Source organism: Mauremys reevesii, linkage group 1 (assembly GCF_016161935.1).
Source record: "Mauremys reevesii isolate NIE-2019 linkage group 1, ASM1616193v1, whole genome shotgun sequence".
NCBI lineage: Eukaryota > Metazoa > Chordata > Testudines > Geoemydidae > Mauremys > Mauremys reevesii.
Window position 1 is genome coordinate 202,370,983 of NC_052623.1, and position 15,184 is coordinate 202,386,166.

At 41.2% G+C, this 15,184-nt stretch overlaps 1 protein-coding gene and 1 long non-coding RNA gene across 8 annotated transcripts in view; one reads left to right on the forward strand and one right to left on the reverse strand.

Moving 5' to 3' along the window:
• Positions 1–14,733, reverse strand: part of DCBLD2 (discoidin, CUB and LCCL domain containing 2) — a 56,187-nt gene extending 41,454 nt beyond the window's left edge. For 2 of the 6 annotated variants that reach the window (XM_039531735.1, XM_039531729.1), the window contains exon 1: positions 14,583–14,731. In XM_039531735.1, coding sequence (XP_039387669.1) covers positions 14,583–14,688 — 106 coding nt within the window. In that variant the 5' untranslated portion in view covers positions 14,689–14,731. Of the gene's footprint in view, positions 1–615; positions 686–7,049; positions 7,157–8,213; positions 8,236–14,582 lie in introns of those variants that run through there. The other 4 variants (XM_039531753.1, XM_039531768.1, XM_039531762.1 and 1 more) reach the window with 4 other exon arrangements.
• Positions 188–6,425, forward strand: LOC120401657. 2 transcript variants are annotated; one of them, XR_005596620.1, is made up of 3 exons: positions 188–257; positions 3,875–4,040; positions 5,894–6,425. It is a non-coding gene; the product is annotated as an uncharacterized LOC120401657 (long non-coding RNA). The 2 variants fall into 2 exon arrangements; XR_005596619.1 differs by having other exon boundaries at positions 3,875–4,012; positions 5,894–6,422.
• Positions 14,734–15,184: the final 451 nt, after the last annotated feature.

Consider the following 15,184-nt stretch of genomic DNA (forward strand, 5'->3'; position numbering starts at 1 on the left):
CACAAGTAAATTATTTATATAGCATGTGCCTTTAAAGGGTCATTAGTAGTCAACCTGGTCTTTAGGAATGACAGACTTTTGAAAGGAAAGTTTTACTAACTACATTGTGATAAGGCTCAGAAGCAAAATAGGCAATGGTGAAACTATAATTATGACAAAATAGTATGTCATAATATAGTATGACCCACTGAACTTTACCCAGTGGCTAAATTCCTGAGCACATCTGACTGGGGAGCTGCAACAACTTTCCCCGATAGGTAAGATTACTCTGTGATGGTTTTATTTATTTATTTTTTAAAACATAGCACAAACAGTGGGATAGGTGTTTCTTCAGGTGTATGGATACACACACAAAAATGATTTTAACAAAAAGGGGAGAGGAAATCCAGCCCTATTGTAATTGTGATCTTAAATAGGAAGACATCAGTTTAATTGCTGATTCTGAATTCTTAGCATTTTGGCAATAGGAGCAGAAGCGCAACATGATCTTTTGGGGGAGTGGAGAGCAAAACAAATCCCTGGAAATAGCTGAAGAGACGTGTGATCATAAACTGTTTAATTTTAAGATGGTGACTGTATTTGGTGGCAAGTAAAATATATTTGTATTAATCCTACCGGCTCTTTAGGGCAAGGACTGCAATTTCTATGTTTCTGTAGTGCCTAGGGGGCCTCTGAAGCACCACCACTGTATAAATGTAAAAAAATACTATCACTTACTACATAATAAATAAATAATACAATGATAAGGAAGATCTATGAATCTGTGAATAGAAAATCAAATGTGATTGTAAATTTACAAGCATAAATCAAATGTATTAGCATAACATCCATAACAAGGGCAAACTAACTAATAAGCCTAAGAATATTTAGTCAATAGCAGAATATGAACGGCAGTCAATTTAAGATACAATTAGCATTTGTAAACTGCTTTGAACATGAGAGTGCTACATAAGTAGCAATAAGGACTCAATGAACATTGTTCCCAAGATGGAAGGAAGTAGTTCTGACTGTAAGACTTCAATCCAGCTAAATTGTAACATTTGGAATAAAACCACCTCCTGCAAACTGGAATATCTGTGTTAGCACTTGAAGCAAAGGAGCCAACCCACTGAAGTCAGCTGTATTAAGTTACTGTGTTAGGGTTTGCACTACTCTTGTAGAGCATGACCCTGTGAGGTGTAGAGCACTTCCAGAGGGGCCCTTTGGAAGTGTTCAGCAGCTCACAAGATCACACTCAAAGTACAAGTATTAGCCTTTATTTTACACATTCAAATTAGAACAGTAGGGGTGCAGGCACAAATCCAATTCAACATTCTGTTTAAAAGTACTCTTCCCCCCCATACACACTATATTCATTTAACCCCTCACTTTTTTCTTAACAGAAGACATCAAACAGAAGACATCAAAAGTACTCTTCCCCCCCATACACACTATATTCATTTAACCCCTCACTTTTTTCTTAACAGAAGACATCATCATTATTAGAAAGTATGATCAGGTACCACATTCTAGCACTCCATAACAATCAACGTTACTCTTGGAGAGAGCTTTTTGATACAACAGGTATCAGCTTTCACGGTATGCCACTGTTTTATACTAACCTTCTACTCTGTGTCCTACGGTTAAAAAACAATCCATGCTAAAAAGTCTAAGGACTATGTAATGACTACACAAATGAAAAAAAGACTCCTCCTAAAACAGACAGTGCCTTTTGCTAGAACGACTGTAGCAGCAAGTTGACTGCACTGAAAAGACCGCAAAAAAATAATAATATTTGGTGACTTAAACCCGCAGAGACCCTTCATTTTAAAAAACTGTTTTCTTTGCACTCCCAAGGACATCAAAAAGGCAAGATAAGTGCATGTTTTAAAATCCCAGCTGCTGGGGAGCTAGTATACAGATTAGCATTCCAAACAGAAAGGAGTTATAAGTCGCCTCTGCTAGTAGTCTTAAAACAATAGCGTATATTTTCTTTTGGAAAAAAGTTAACATGTTTAAAACTGATTTCAGTGTAGTCACAGGTTCTGTAATAAAAGCACTCATTTGACAATGCTTTGCTTTATCTTATTTTTAGCATTTTGTTTGAAAATTGTTTGTTGCGTCATTAGTTGACATTATATACCATAAACACTGTTGTTTCCATTTTGGTAATGGGTCAGTAATTATGTTGTCTCTAACTAAATTCCCGCTTGATAAAGTCTTTTTCATTTACTACCCTAATAGGCATTGATGTATAGTAGTAAACAGTTGCCTCATTTTACCATGGAGGTGGCTTAAGCGGTCAGTATGTATACTTTGTATATCGTTTGTTTGTAAAAGGATTTTTCAGGATCTCAATAAAAGTAAGACTGTGTGAATGCAAGATTTACTATTAAGAAACTTTATAGCAAATAGACTAAAGACAGCCCTTAATTGTCAAAATCCTTACTGTTCAGAATATTTTTGAAACTCAGGAAAAAATATTCCAATTCCTTTGCTAGTAATGAGCAAAGTCATCAGATTTCCTGGTTTTCTGCTGAGAAGTGAAGACAAAATGTATATTGTTCAAAAGCATGAAACTCAGTGGATTAAAATAACTATAATAAATACCTAGCTCTTTAGCCAATCCATATTGATCATATTTCAGACCTATAGTTAACATTTCAAAACCCTGGGCATAAAAAAAATAATTTTCAGCATAATGGCAGCTGATTTCAGGTTGTATTCTAATTAAGGCAATGAACAATTCAGCTAATTCTCTATACTTCCTACCTGCATTTTTCCTGTTCTGTCATGTGGACTAGTGATTGCTTAGTTATTTATATATTCAAAATAATACATAGATACTATGTCACCATAATTACCCAAACACCCAGCACCGACTTTGAACAGGGAGGACAAAATTATTAGGTTGACCTTTAAAATATATCAGTTAAAACATGTTAACATGCATTTTTTAAACACAACCTTTTTAAAAAATGCAGGTTAAAATGTTTTAGCAGTTTTACCCTGTCAAAGCATGGAAAGTTCAGCCTTGTTTCACACTGGCCTGAAGTAACCTCTTCCTATTTACTGGTAGAGGACCTGCTGGGAATATAGGATTATGAATTTAAGTCTACATTTTGCTTCAGAGTCTCTGAAAATTAAGTGAACCAAAACCATTCTCAGGCCTTGCATACTCTACTAAGTTGTACCACTTTAACTATGCTGGTATAAAGCACTACAATGCCGCTAGTGTGGATGCAGTTATACTGATATGAAGGTGCTTTATACCTGTACAAATATTGCCACATGGGAATTGGAATAACTATATCAGTATAAGTCACCTTCATACCAGTATAACTGAGTCCACCTAAGGGCTTGTACCAGTATAATTATGTTGGTTAGGGGGTGGGGAATTTTTTATTTTTTTAAGCTATACCACTCTAACCCGTGTAGACCAGGCCTTCGTTGCTTTACAGACTCTAGACAAGAGTAGAAATAGTAGGAGATCTTCAAGGCATTCTTGGAAGGTCTAAATTATGCCACCTGGCACGTGCAGCCCAAACTAGGATCATTGTGTCAAAGTCAAATTTCTCTGGTGGCTCACACTGGTCACATATTTTATATCTGTCTTTTTGTTAGGTGTCTCATTTGGTCTAGCAATATGGGAATGTCAGATTTTTATGCCTGAAGAATTTACTGATTGCTGCTGCATGTCTAGTACCCAATGCACAGTTTGCCAAAGTCAGCATTATCATTCGGGAACTAGTTAGATTATTTGTATTTGCTTCCACTGAGATTTGCGAAACAAGGGAATCGTTTTGCTTTATCGGTTCTGAGAGTAGTTGAACCTCACCTGCATAAAAAGTGTGTCACTATTTCTAAGTTATATAACATTGTTGATCATTTGCAGACAGACAGACATCTTTGATCAAGGGGAAAAGTTCTACAGCCATCAGCCACTTCTTCAAGAAAGAGGAAACACTCACTGCAAATGTTCTTTGCATTCCAGGCACATATCTACAATGACATCTGTTTTATTGATCTGAAGGTCATTATCAAACTCAATTATCATTCTGGTGAGCTGGACACAAGGACATTACATTGGATTACTAGAGTTCAGACAGGGAATCTTAACGTCCAGTCCACATAACACATTTTTCTTGAATGAGCTGACAAGTTCTATTGTCTTTAATAAGAAGTGGCATCTCTGACATTTGAAAAGATCATCCAGAAAATGTGCACAGGCCAAGTGACTGAACGAGTAATCTGCAACACAATTAAACTTTTCAACTTCTCAAAGAAATTTGTGAAATTAATACAAAGTAATTGTAAAACCATAACCACCACATGGTGCATGGGGCCCAACACAAAATATAAAAAGCCTGCTAAGTCCCAGCAAATTAGAGGAGTGTACTCATGTGGAACAGGGTATTTAACTAAAGACCACCCGTGGAAGCAATCTGTAATTTAGAGATCTCCATTACACAGTTAACCTACTCTAATTTTCTTCTGAGACCTTTTTTGGAGAACAAAGTGAACTGCTATCAAAATCCTTTTAAAAATCTGAAACTTCACACAAGAAAATCCTCTTCCCATTCCTAACATGGAGAAGGGAACAGCATGAAACCAGATCTATAGACACTTTGATTATTGTCTGCAAAGTGCACAGGATGCAAAATGTAAAAATTCACATTCATATTTTGATATGCATTTTAAATACATATAGTGTATGTTAGGAGAGAGAATTTAACTGTTAGGCTTCTTGACGAGAGTGTGTGTGCATAAAGTACTATATTCTGAAAGCAAATAATGGGAATTCAAGGGAGAATATGAAAAATTAACTCTCTCTTAACTGATTGGAATGATGGCAGCACCAGAGTTCTTAGATGAATCTAAGCAAAGAAAGGAATTTCAAGCTGCTCATTTTAACTCTGAATATGCAACCCTCTACTTTGATGGGCTACCATAATCCCTTTTGCTCTGATAAGATGCTCTGCACAGAATTCTTCTGCTGTTTAAATGCAGCAAAGATGCTGTGTCAGCTTCTCATTCCTTTCAACTGAGGCAAATATGTCTCCAAATACATGGGGATGACAAGGGACACGTGACTAGGGGTCCAGCTATGAAGTCAGCCAGAACATATCTGAGACTCTACCACAGTCCAGTCAGTCCCAGCAACCAAGTACAGACAAGCCTGATGCAGGGGAAGGAACCTCAGATCAGTATGGCGTAGTTTTTCCAGAGGTGGTTCACAGCAGAGGCAACGCGTGGGGAGAATTTATTTCCCATTACTGTTCTGTCACCTCCGACTTAACAGGACACAGCTACTGACTTTTCATTAGTTTACTCATACTGAAAGACGTAGCAGTAGAACAAAGAGAGGTAGAGTTGTTATCTGGTTTTCATTGTCCTGTAGAGTTAGGCAAAGGGGTCACACGGAGCAGTTTATGTACACAGGGATGGCACCTGAATCCTCCTCAGAGATCTTGAAGAAACTTTCATGGAGGTACTCCACAATCCTCTCCTGAAGGTTTCTAGGGATGTCAGACTTATAACTTCCTCTGAAGTCGGACACTTTCCCATGCCACTCTCTCTGCCTTTGTTACCCTCAGGAGTGAGATATGAGCTAAAATCACCGCCTCCTGTGGAAAATTGTGCCAATATTCAGTACCATTGCCCTATACTCATAGTTTCATGCAACTACACAATTCCCTCTGCATTACTCATATACCCGGCGGGTCACACTCACCCTGGCTGGTGCTTAGTGGCGCTATGCACAAACACTCCGAAGCAGACGTGTCAATGAGCAGGTCATTTAAAACTTTAGGGGAGCAAGGGAAGGGAGCTATGAATCTTAACTTTTGCTTTCCATTGTGTATATACTGACAATAGTACCTGTGTGTGTTTTATCTGCCATTGCTGCCTTAAGGGAGTCTTGCGCCACATCCACTGAATGTCTGAGTCAGAAAAGGAAGAGAAAGAAGAGGACTTGGGATGACATGTTCAATGAAATCCTGCAAGCCAATGCTGCATCAAACCATAAGCACAGGGTCTGGAGGGTGAACACTGCAGACAGCCTGGAGAAGGAAAGAGTGGAAAGGAGAAAGACCAAGAAGTTCCAGCAGGAAAAGGAGAGGGAGATGCACCAGGACATAATGGGGCTTCTCCAGCAGCAAAAAAATGCTGCAGACTCTTGTGGACCTACAGGTTCAACAATCCCAGGCTCGCCTGTCTTTGCAGTCTATGGAGAACTCCACTGCAGCACCTCCCTACACCTCTTCACACCATATTCCATGTGGTATCAGGGACCACTGCACTCCCCCTACCACTTCACCCCAGGGGTCATTAAGGACAACCACAGCTTCACACGCACTGACCTGTGAAAGCCATGCCTGGTGTACGTGTAGCTAAAATGGACACGAATGTTCTTTCCCCTTAATAAATTAAAAGAATGGAATTTATGAAGTTTTTGATGCCTTTGCTTTAAAACTGTACAGATATTTCTTTTCACTGATTTTGTTACAGAATAAAATTATAATACCTGAAATATAATTCATCTTTATTAGCTCGCGCCATATGCTACAGAATGCCAACCATTTCTGAAAGCAACCAATTACTTGTTACTGTACAATATGACAACTCGCAGGATCAGTGACAGACAAAATTAATAGGTGCACTGATAGTGTTATATTCATAGATGTTCACCAAGCACCACCAATTCCTAACAAGCAGCAAAACAGCGAGGCCAACGTACAGCACAGTACACCACAACATGTTACTGTGGCTCACTGTAAAAAGAATCTATGCTCCCCAACACCACACATACCGACAAACAGATTAATACTGGACAAGCCCCCGCTCCCCTCAATAAATTGTATTCTGTCCAAACACAGAGTCCTTTGTTGGTATAATAGAAGATGAAGGTTTTCCTCCTGGACCAGATCCTAGTCCAAGCAGGGAGAAAGCAATGGTGTGAGGAGCAGTGAAGCCCCAACCAACCTGACGACTAGCAACAGCAAGGGCCCTGCTTTCCACCTTAGCAGAGGGTTCTTGCATGGGTGTGACCCCTTGCCACTGCCACTCACCCAAGCAAAAGGCTCTATAGAAGTCCTTTCTGTCACCCTAGTAGATCCCTACTGGGTAGCCGCAGTAAGTAGCCACACACAGTCTGTTACCTGGCTTGTTGGGAACCCTACAGAGTGGATACAAATAAATTATTTAAATTTTGTTTTAAAAAAACAGACTTTATTTCAATTGAATACAGGTTTATTTTAAAAAAATGATATAATTAAATTTGAAATGCCCACAATTTATGTTAAGGCTTAAACTTACTATCATCTATTAAAATAATTTAAATTAAATAATTAATATTAAGCAGTACATTTGCTAACCAGTTTTAAAGAAGTCAAACCACTGAACTAGTGGAAGTCGCTAGTTAAGCACCTGGAGCCAGAGTTTACTAAAATGCTAAACCAGCTTTTGACAACAGTAGCCTCTTCTGCAGATGCAGACAGGATATTTTCTTCATTTGAGTTTTTTAAACTAGTTCAGTTCAATGCCTAGTTCATTCAAACTTGAGAAACCAATTGGAAATTGAAAAAGCAGGAAAGTTTGTTTCCCTCTTTCATGATATGAATAAAAACTGGGTGTGAGAGGATGAGATCTACTAATTCTGAAATCTTGAAGGATGTGGTGAGCAGAAACAACCAGTTTTAATTCGCTGACTACTGATAATACTTTAATAAATCAGTTAGTTTTAAATACAAAACATGTTTTGATCAACCTTATTTATCTAGCACATGTAAGGTAGTTTTCTTTAGCTAATAATAAATTTTAAAATGCTGTTTTTGCACATTTTTTATTAAATTAAAATTTTTATCCAAATTCCACTTCACACAAATTACAACTAAAACATTTATGGTCTAGTAAATAAGAAATGCATCATTCTCTACTTTTTAACATAACAACAATGAAAAATTAAGAATTTGAATAAACGTATGCAAAGCTAAGTAAGTGTTTAAATGTATAGGTATAATGTAACCTCCTTGTCAGCAAAAAGTAGTACCAAATTTAGTAGAAAGGCTACCTTTAGTTGCAAATCAACATTTTGTAATGTTTACCAAACAACAAGAATCAATCTTTCTTTATAAAAACAAAGAAGTACAAATGCAAAACAAGATTAAAAATCTGACTATTTAATTCAAGGTTTCCTGCTACATTATTTAAATCAATCTACACTGGACACATACATTACTCTACTCCAAGGGGAAGTACTCCTCTACTGCCCACTTCTCCAGGAAGCTTGAGGGTATCCCCCAGTGGCAGCCAGCCCACTCACACTGGCTGATTAACAGCAGCAGCAGCCACAGGAGCTCCTCTGTAACACAACACCAGTGGCATCAGTTGAGCTGTCTCTCTGCAGGCTTGGGATGACATTGCTGCATTGCTTTTAACTTAAGTGCTCAAATTTGGATGGTCATCTTTTCAACCATAGGGGCTAGAAACTTATTTTTTCTTTTACAGCCAAGATTAGACCATTCTGAAGTCAATGACGCATCCTGGGAAGATTCAAACTCATCATGAATATTTAAATAAGTGGATTTTTCACACCCTGGTTATAAGTAGTAAAGGGAAATAATTCTTCATGTGTTTGATTTTGAAATTTCAAAATAGCTTATATCCAAATATATATTTTTGAAGTTTGGCATTTTTGGTAGTTATGGTAATTTAGAAGAAAACATTAAGGGGGGGAAAGGGAGCTAAATTTCAAAGAGGTACATTTTAAGATGTTTCATCTCCAAGAGTTAAAGATTTTATTGAAAAAAAAAATAGAAAGAAAATTCAATTATACTCAACCATTTGTGTGTCAAATTTGGAGTCTAAATTCAAATTAAAAAAACCAATGGGAGTTTATTCCTGCTTTAAGTGTAAATTACAACACAACCTTAAATATGGAGACACTACAGATACCTCCATTACACATCAACCAAACTGTACGAGTTGCAGAGAAGGCCCTTACCCTAACAATCTAAATAAATTCCAAGCTACTGGAATTCAGAAGCTTCTGAATTTCTATGTTGAAAAAAAGTAAGCATTGTCCTTCTCTCACTTGGTTGTTTTGTTACCGGACAGCCAAAGTAACTTAGGTTTAACTGATGAATAGGCCACACTAGTACAAGACAATAGCTGAACATCTGTTAAGTGCAGAAGTTCCCAAGATGAGGTCCACGGAGAGCTGGCTGATTACGTGATGCTGGCGCGCTCTCTCATTTCCAGCTGCTAAACGGCATTAAAAGCAGCTAAAAAATACATTAGATACTTTCCCAATATTACTTTTCCATGTAAGCAACTGCTATCATTGCCCCAAGGATGTTATATAATCACAAGAGCAAAGGGAGTTGGTCTGCACAACTGTGAATAGAATAAGTGGTGATCCAAGAGACAATCTGTATTAAAATATGGTCCTCACTACAAAGTAGTTTGAGAAATTGTGTGTTGGATTGCTCACTAATTCCTCATTATCTATTGCTATTATGTTTATAACATGTCAAACAGCAGACTGTTTTACAAATGTATGATAGCAGACCAGAATGTCCATAAGACACAAAAAATGGTATGTTAATTTTTGATTGTTACTGAGAATGTGGAAGAAACTGTTAAATGAGAGCAGAGCTCAAACACAGCCAAGAACACACAAGAGCTTTCTAGCAATTGGTAACATTTCTTATTTGTGGAATGAGATTATTATGCTCTTGAGTATTTTATAACTGCTGTCATACTGATTAAAACGTGGTTAATCTATAGTGTACATTCTTCCATGTTGAATGAAAAACATTACAAGATGGCATGCATATTTTACCTTTTGTTTCTTCAAATAAGATTATATTGCAAAACACACTGGGAAACTATCAAACCTTGTTCAAATTATTATAGGTGGGGCTGGCAGCACAACCCATTATTAAGGTTGCCCAGCACTTCCCACTATAAAAAACTCTGTTTTCAGTTGCTTATAACTTTACCAAACGGTAACCCTTTAAGCTGAAATATTTTGTTGTGGGTATTTGCCTCAGGCTGAATTTTTTTTGGAAAACTTCAGCCAAAACTTTTTTGCCATTTCGGAGAATGAGACTAATGGGTTGGACTAGATGACCTCCCGGGGGTCCCTTCCAACCCTGATAGTCTATGACTGTATGATATGTTTTTTGCTCATGTTAAACAATTCTTGAGACATTTCCTTTCAGAAATTCTACCAGCTCCATACTTTGGAGCAGCAACTTGAAATTTGCCAAGGGGTGACCACTCTGTCCAGAATGTACCTTTTGCCATTCCCATGAAAATCCACCCAAAGGTGGATAAGTTACTGTCTTTGAAAAATCCCAATTTTCACACGGTCAGTCAAGACTTGCCAGAGCTTCACAGCTAAATTCCTTGAAGATTCCATCTGCCATGGGTATGCCCCAGCCTGGGCCTAAGAAGGACTTTCCCTGTAACTCCAGCTTTGGACTGCTGGGGGCAGAGCCAAAGCCAGGCATCAGAACTCAAGAGCAGGGAAACCTGTGTCTCCTGTGCTCCCAATGACTCCCTTGCTGGGTCCAGGCAGCAGGGAAGAGGAAGCTGCCTGATTCAACTGTAGACAGGACAAGAGCCAGACCTTGGGGAGTAAACTGGGCCTAGGAGCTGGAGGGGGAGGACAGGAGGAATGGGGAGACAGGGACTAGAGGTTGGCCCGGGGGAAAAGAAAGAAACTGGGAACAGCTAGGTAAAGAAAGCTAGGGTGGGAAAGGGAACGAGGTATGGGAAAGGGGAGATAGACATGATGAGAGGCCAGGTGTATGCGAAGAACTGGGAGAAGGAACTGGTGGGGGTGCGAGCGGGGAAAACAAGACACTAAGATTAGATAAGGGAGACTGGGAGCCAGTGGGGTTGGGGGCACCAGAGGAGAAGGAGAGGCACAGATAGGTAGAGGAGCCACAAAATGCCAGAGGGTAGTGGAGACTGGGCTCAGGGAGGAAACGGGAGACTGAGACTGCGATGGGGAGTCCAAACTAAGGGGCTGGGATTGGCTAGGCAAGGAGACTGCAATGGGGAGGCAAAGCCTGAGGAGTGAGACTGACTAGGTGAGGAGAATGGAACTGGGGGGGGGGGGGAGGGAGAGGAAACAGGAATGGAATGGGGGAGGTATAGAAAAAGTCAAGTTTGGGGGGAATGGCAGAAGAGTCTGTACCCAATAGAGCACACTTCTCTCCACAGCTGTAATGGAACTAAAAATTCCTGATTCTCACCATTCTTCTGCTGTCAGCAAATATCCATGAAACTCAATGGCAAAGTGTCTCATTCTGGTCTAGTGCTGGTCTCCACATAGAAGATGACAAATTATTATTGCTATCCGCTCAAGCGGCAGAGGACCATGAGTGGATCTAAAGATTCAGGACGTGAGTGTCAATATGATGGCACATGATGGAATTTGTTTTTTCAGGGTTAGCTTTATTTTTAACCTAGGAAATTACAGGTACAAAAAATGTTAAAAGAACATTACTAAGCTTGCAAAGTCAAGCACTCAAAAGTTGAGTGAGCAACCTGTGCAACCTTAAATCAGCCCCCTTGTGCATATACATAATGATAGTCTTTAACAACATGATCACGTACTATTTTTTCTATAGGACCCCTGTCTCATTTTGTGCTCAGGATGTACCTGCACTGGGGATGAATCCGGACAGTGTAATGAAGAAGGCTGTTGTCTGCAGGACTCCTGCCTCTTTGTTGAATGAGTCAGAAGGTGTGTAGTGAATGAGGCAGAGGACTGCAGGGACAGAAAGGATGGTCTCATGGTTAAGGCAGTGGGTCACTGTTTGTGTGTTCTTCATTTTATGCATGCCTGACTTGAGACCCTGGGGCCTGATTAGCAGAAGCATTCACATCTGCAAATGAAGTCAATGGAAGCTGTGCTCTGAATGTATAAAATGCTATATAACACTAAATACTCTGAAAAATCAGATCCTAGTATCTCAAATTGGGGAAACTTTTAATCTTACTCCTCTGGGCCATCATAGCACCCACTCACCTCACAGGGATGCTGTGAAGATAATATTTTTCAAGCACTTTGATATTATAGTTATGACCACCATAGAAAAGCCCTTGAGGAAATTAATCATGCTATCTTCAGAGCAGAGTTTGTGCAGATTAGAAAACCTAGGGCCACATACTGAACAAGGACACCAAAAAATAGTGAACAGTTTCTCATAAAGTGAGCACTGTCCATTCTAAACAATGAATGAGGCACAAGTCCTTTGAAAAAAATAGTAAGAGCATGTAATTAAAGACTGCATCATAATGCATACGCACAAGGGGCTGAATTAAGATTACATAGGCATTTCCTGACTTTTTTGTGCTAGTCTTTGCAATCTCAATAATGTTCTTTTAAACATTTTGTGCGTTTTGCATATAATAGTTTCTCATGTGTTTTGCATAGAATTTGTCATGGATTACATAGGGAGGAAGTGTTTTATCTTACTCTGGGACTCTAACAAAATAGGACTATTATAGCTTTTAATAAAACAGGCTCTTCACCCTCCACCCCTGGAAACAGACTGATGTTAATCTTTGCCCAAAAAACCTGAAGAATATTTTTCGCAAAGGAACAACATAACACATATCTCACTTTTCTACAACGTCCTGACAATCACTCATATTGAACAGCACTGAATTCAGCAACACTGGGGCCACAAAACTTTAGAACAATCTCCCCTTTTAAACAAAATTTGCCATTTAATCTAGTTCTCACCTCTTTCCCTCCTCATTCAGGAGAAATGTGAGATTTCAAAGGACACCGTCAACTTGAAAGCTAGTGTACGTTTTCATGGATGGACATCTTAAAGAGTTTGTCTTGTGGATCAACAGCTTTCCCATTCACAATGTGGCATTCCTGTGGCTACTATGGCAATTGCTTTCTACTAGTGTTACGCTACTTCCCATGTAAAAGTATTTTTAATTTCTTTTCATGCAGTTAACTGGAAACAAGGTGGAAAGGCCGAACTGTGTGGTTACTATGCTCTGTGGACTACTGTTTGTGCAACCTCTGATACAGGTCAAAAAATGAGTTAAATGTAGATTAACACTACTACAGTCTTTGAGTCCCCCTGTAGTTTACAATTAAAAAAATGTTTTCTTCTCCTGTGTTACCATCTGAAAGACACGCAAAACCAGAGAAAACTGTGCACAGTCTGCATCACTATTTCTAATGGACAGTCAGAAGCAAAGCAAACTGAAAAATATTTTTCCTCAGATCTCTTATTTACAATCTTAGGTACAGAATGGAGATTTTTAAGATGGTAATGATTCCCTTCAGCCATTTTTTTCTAGCATAAAATCAAAGTAATAGTTAATCTTACACTCCTGGTTCTTTCACCATTGTCAAAAGACCAAATGTTGCCTTGTAAATTTCAGCACACATAAGTGTGCAGTGAGTTATTTCACGAAAAAAGGAGACTCCTCATCAACTTTCCTAAAAGAATTGTGCATTTTATGGCTATTCTGCCAAAGATGTCCCTTTTGCCCTTGTACACATTATGTTACATATCTCTAGCGTCTAACTCTGGTTTTATAAATTAACCACTCTTAACTCCTGCCTTCTAGCTGATCCCAGTTTGCACACATTGTGGAAAGAAAAAAACCTGCAAGTCGTTGTCAATACACTGAAGATCCCACAGAAACCACATTTCAAATATACATACCACCCCAACATTAGTATTGCCCTTTTACCCACCAGCTCCTGAACTTGCATTTTCCAATGTTTCTTGAAATCACCTCAGAAATACAGTAACATGCAATTCAGAAAAAGAACATACCAGGAAATCAGACACAACAATATGATGCAAATATAGGAGCCAACAGATTCCTGCTCCCCAAATCCTGGAAGGCATCTCCCTATACTTTCATGTACCATCCTCCTACATGCATCCAGCTTGTGTGAAAGCCTCCCACCTCAACTTTGGGCTGAAGCAACGTTAAAATGATACAACCAATGCCAAATTCCTCCCACATTAGGACAGGTGTGGAGGCATTTCCCCACCTCCCTCGCTAATCTTGGGGGAACAACTCAGTGACTGATGGGTAATGGGGGTGCTACATGTCCTCGGATAGCGATGATCACTACTCTCACGGAACCTGAGATTAGGAAGAAGGAGCACCAGGCTTCCCCTCTTCTCCATCCGCACTACACAGGGCTGTGTGGGGTGACAAATCTCTCACCAGACCCCCCCTCGAGTAGCGATGAGGACCCCAGAGCAGGGGTTACAGACACTGGACACCTCTTTCCCCCTTTATTTGCAGAAGCGGGGATGGGGGCAGCCCTGGGGTTTGGGACAGGGTGGGCACGTCAAACACAGAGGGGGGGGCACAAGCTCTCGCCTGGCCAGTTACCCCTCCAGATGCCCCGGGGATTTGCGGGCTGCTCACAAGACACCGCCCCTGGTTCACCCGTTACCCCGGGGGCGGAGGGTAAACACCCGGCTCCGGGCGCTGAGGACTCCGGGGGGGAGGCTCCCTGCCTCTCACCCCCCCGCGGCAAACCCACCCCCCGGCGGGGGGGGGGAGTCTGTCACTCCCGCGCTCACACGCACCTTTCTGCGCCCCGGCGCCCCGCAGCAGCAGCAGCAGCAGCAGCAGGAGCAGCGCGGCGGCCGCCGGCCGGGTCCCCGCGGGGAGCGGGCGCTGCGGGCTCACCATGCCCCGCGGCGTCTCCAGCGCGCCCGCCCGCCGCCCCGTGCATCCCGCGGGCCGCGCCGCTCCCCTGCCCCGCGGCCGGCGACGGGACCAGCCAGCGGCGCCGCCCCCGGGCTCAGCCCCTCCTGCCGCCGCCGCCGCCGAGCCCGCGCACCGCCCCCTGCCAGGGGCGCAACCGCTTCCGGGTCTGCGGCTCCGACCCCGGCCGCCCCCTCCTGCCCGCCCCTGAGTCTGGGGCTGCGGCGCTCCCCGGTCCCCCCTCTGCACACACACACGCAGCGGGGGCGGGGAAGGCGCCACGGAAAAGTAAACACCCCTCCCCCCCAAACGTGGTGTTCATAAAAAAAAAACTAACCTAAACCACAAAACACACACACACACCCCCACATCCACCAGGGATCCCCCCAGACAGACCCACAACCTTCCACCCCGCAAACATGAACAGACCAGAAAGATACTAACGTGTGCCCCCCCTCCCCCGCCAACACACCCCAGTGCA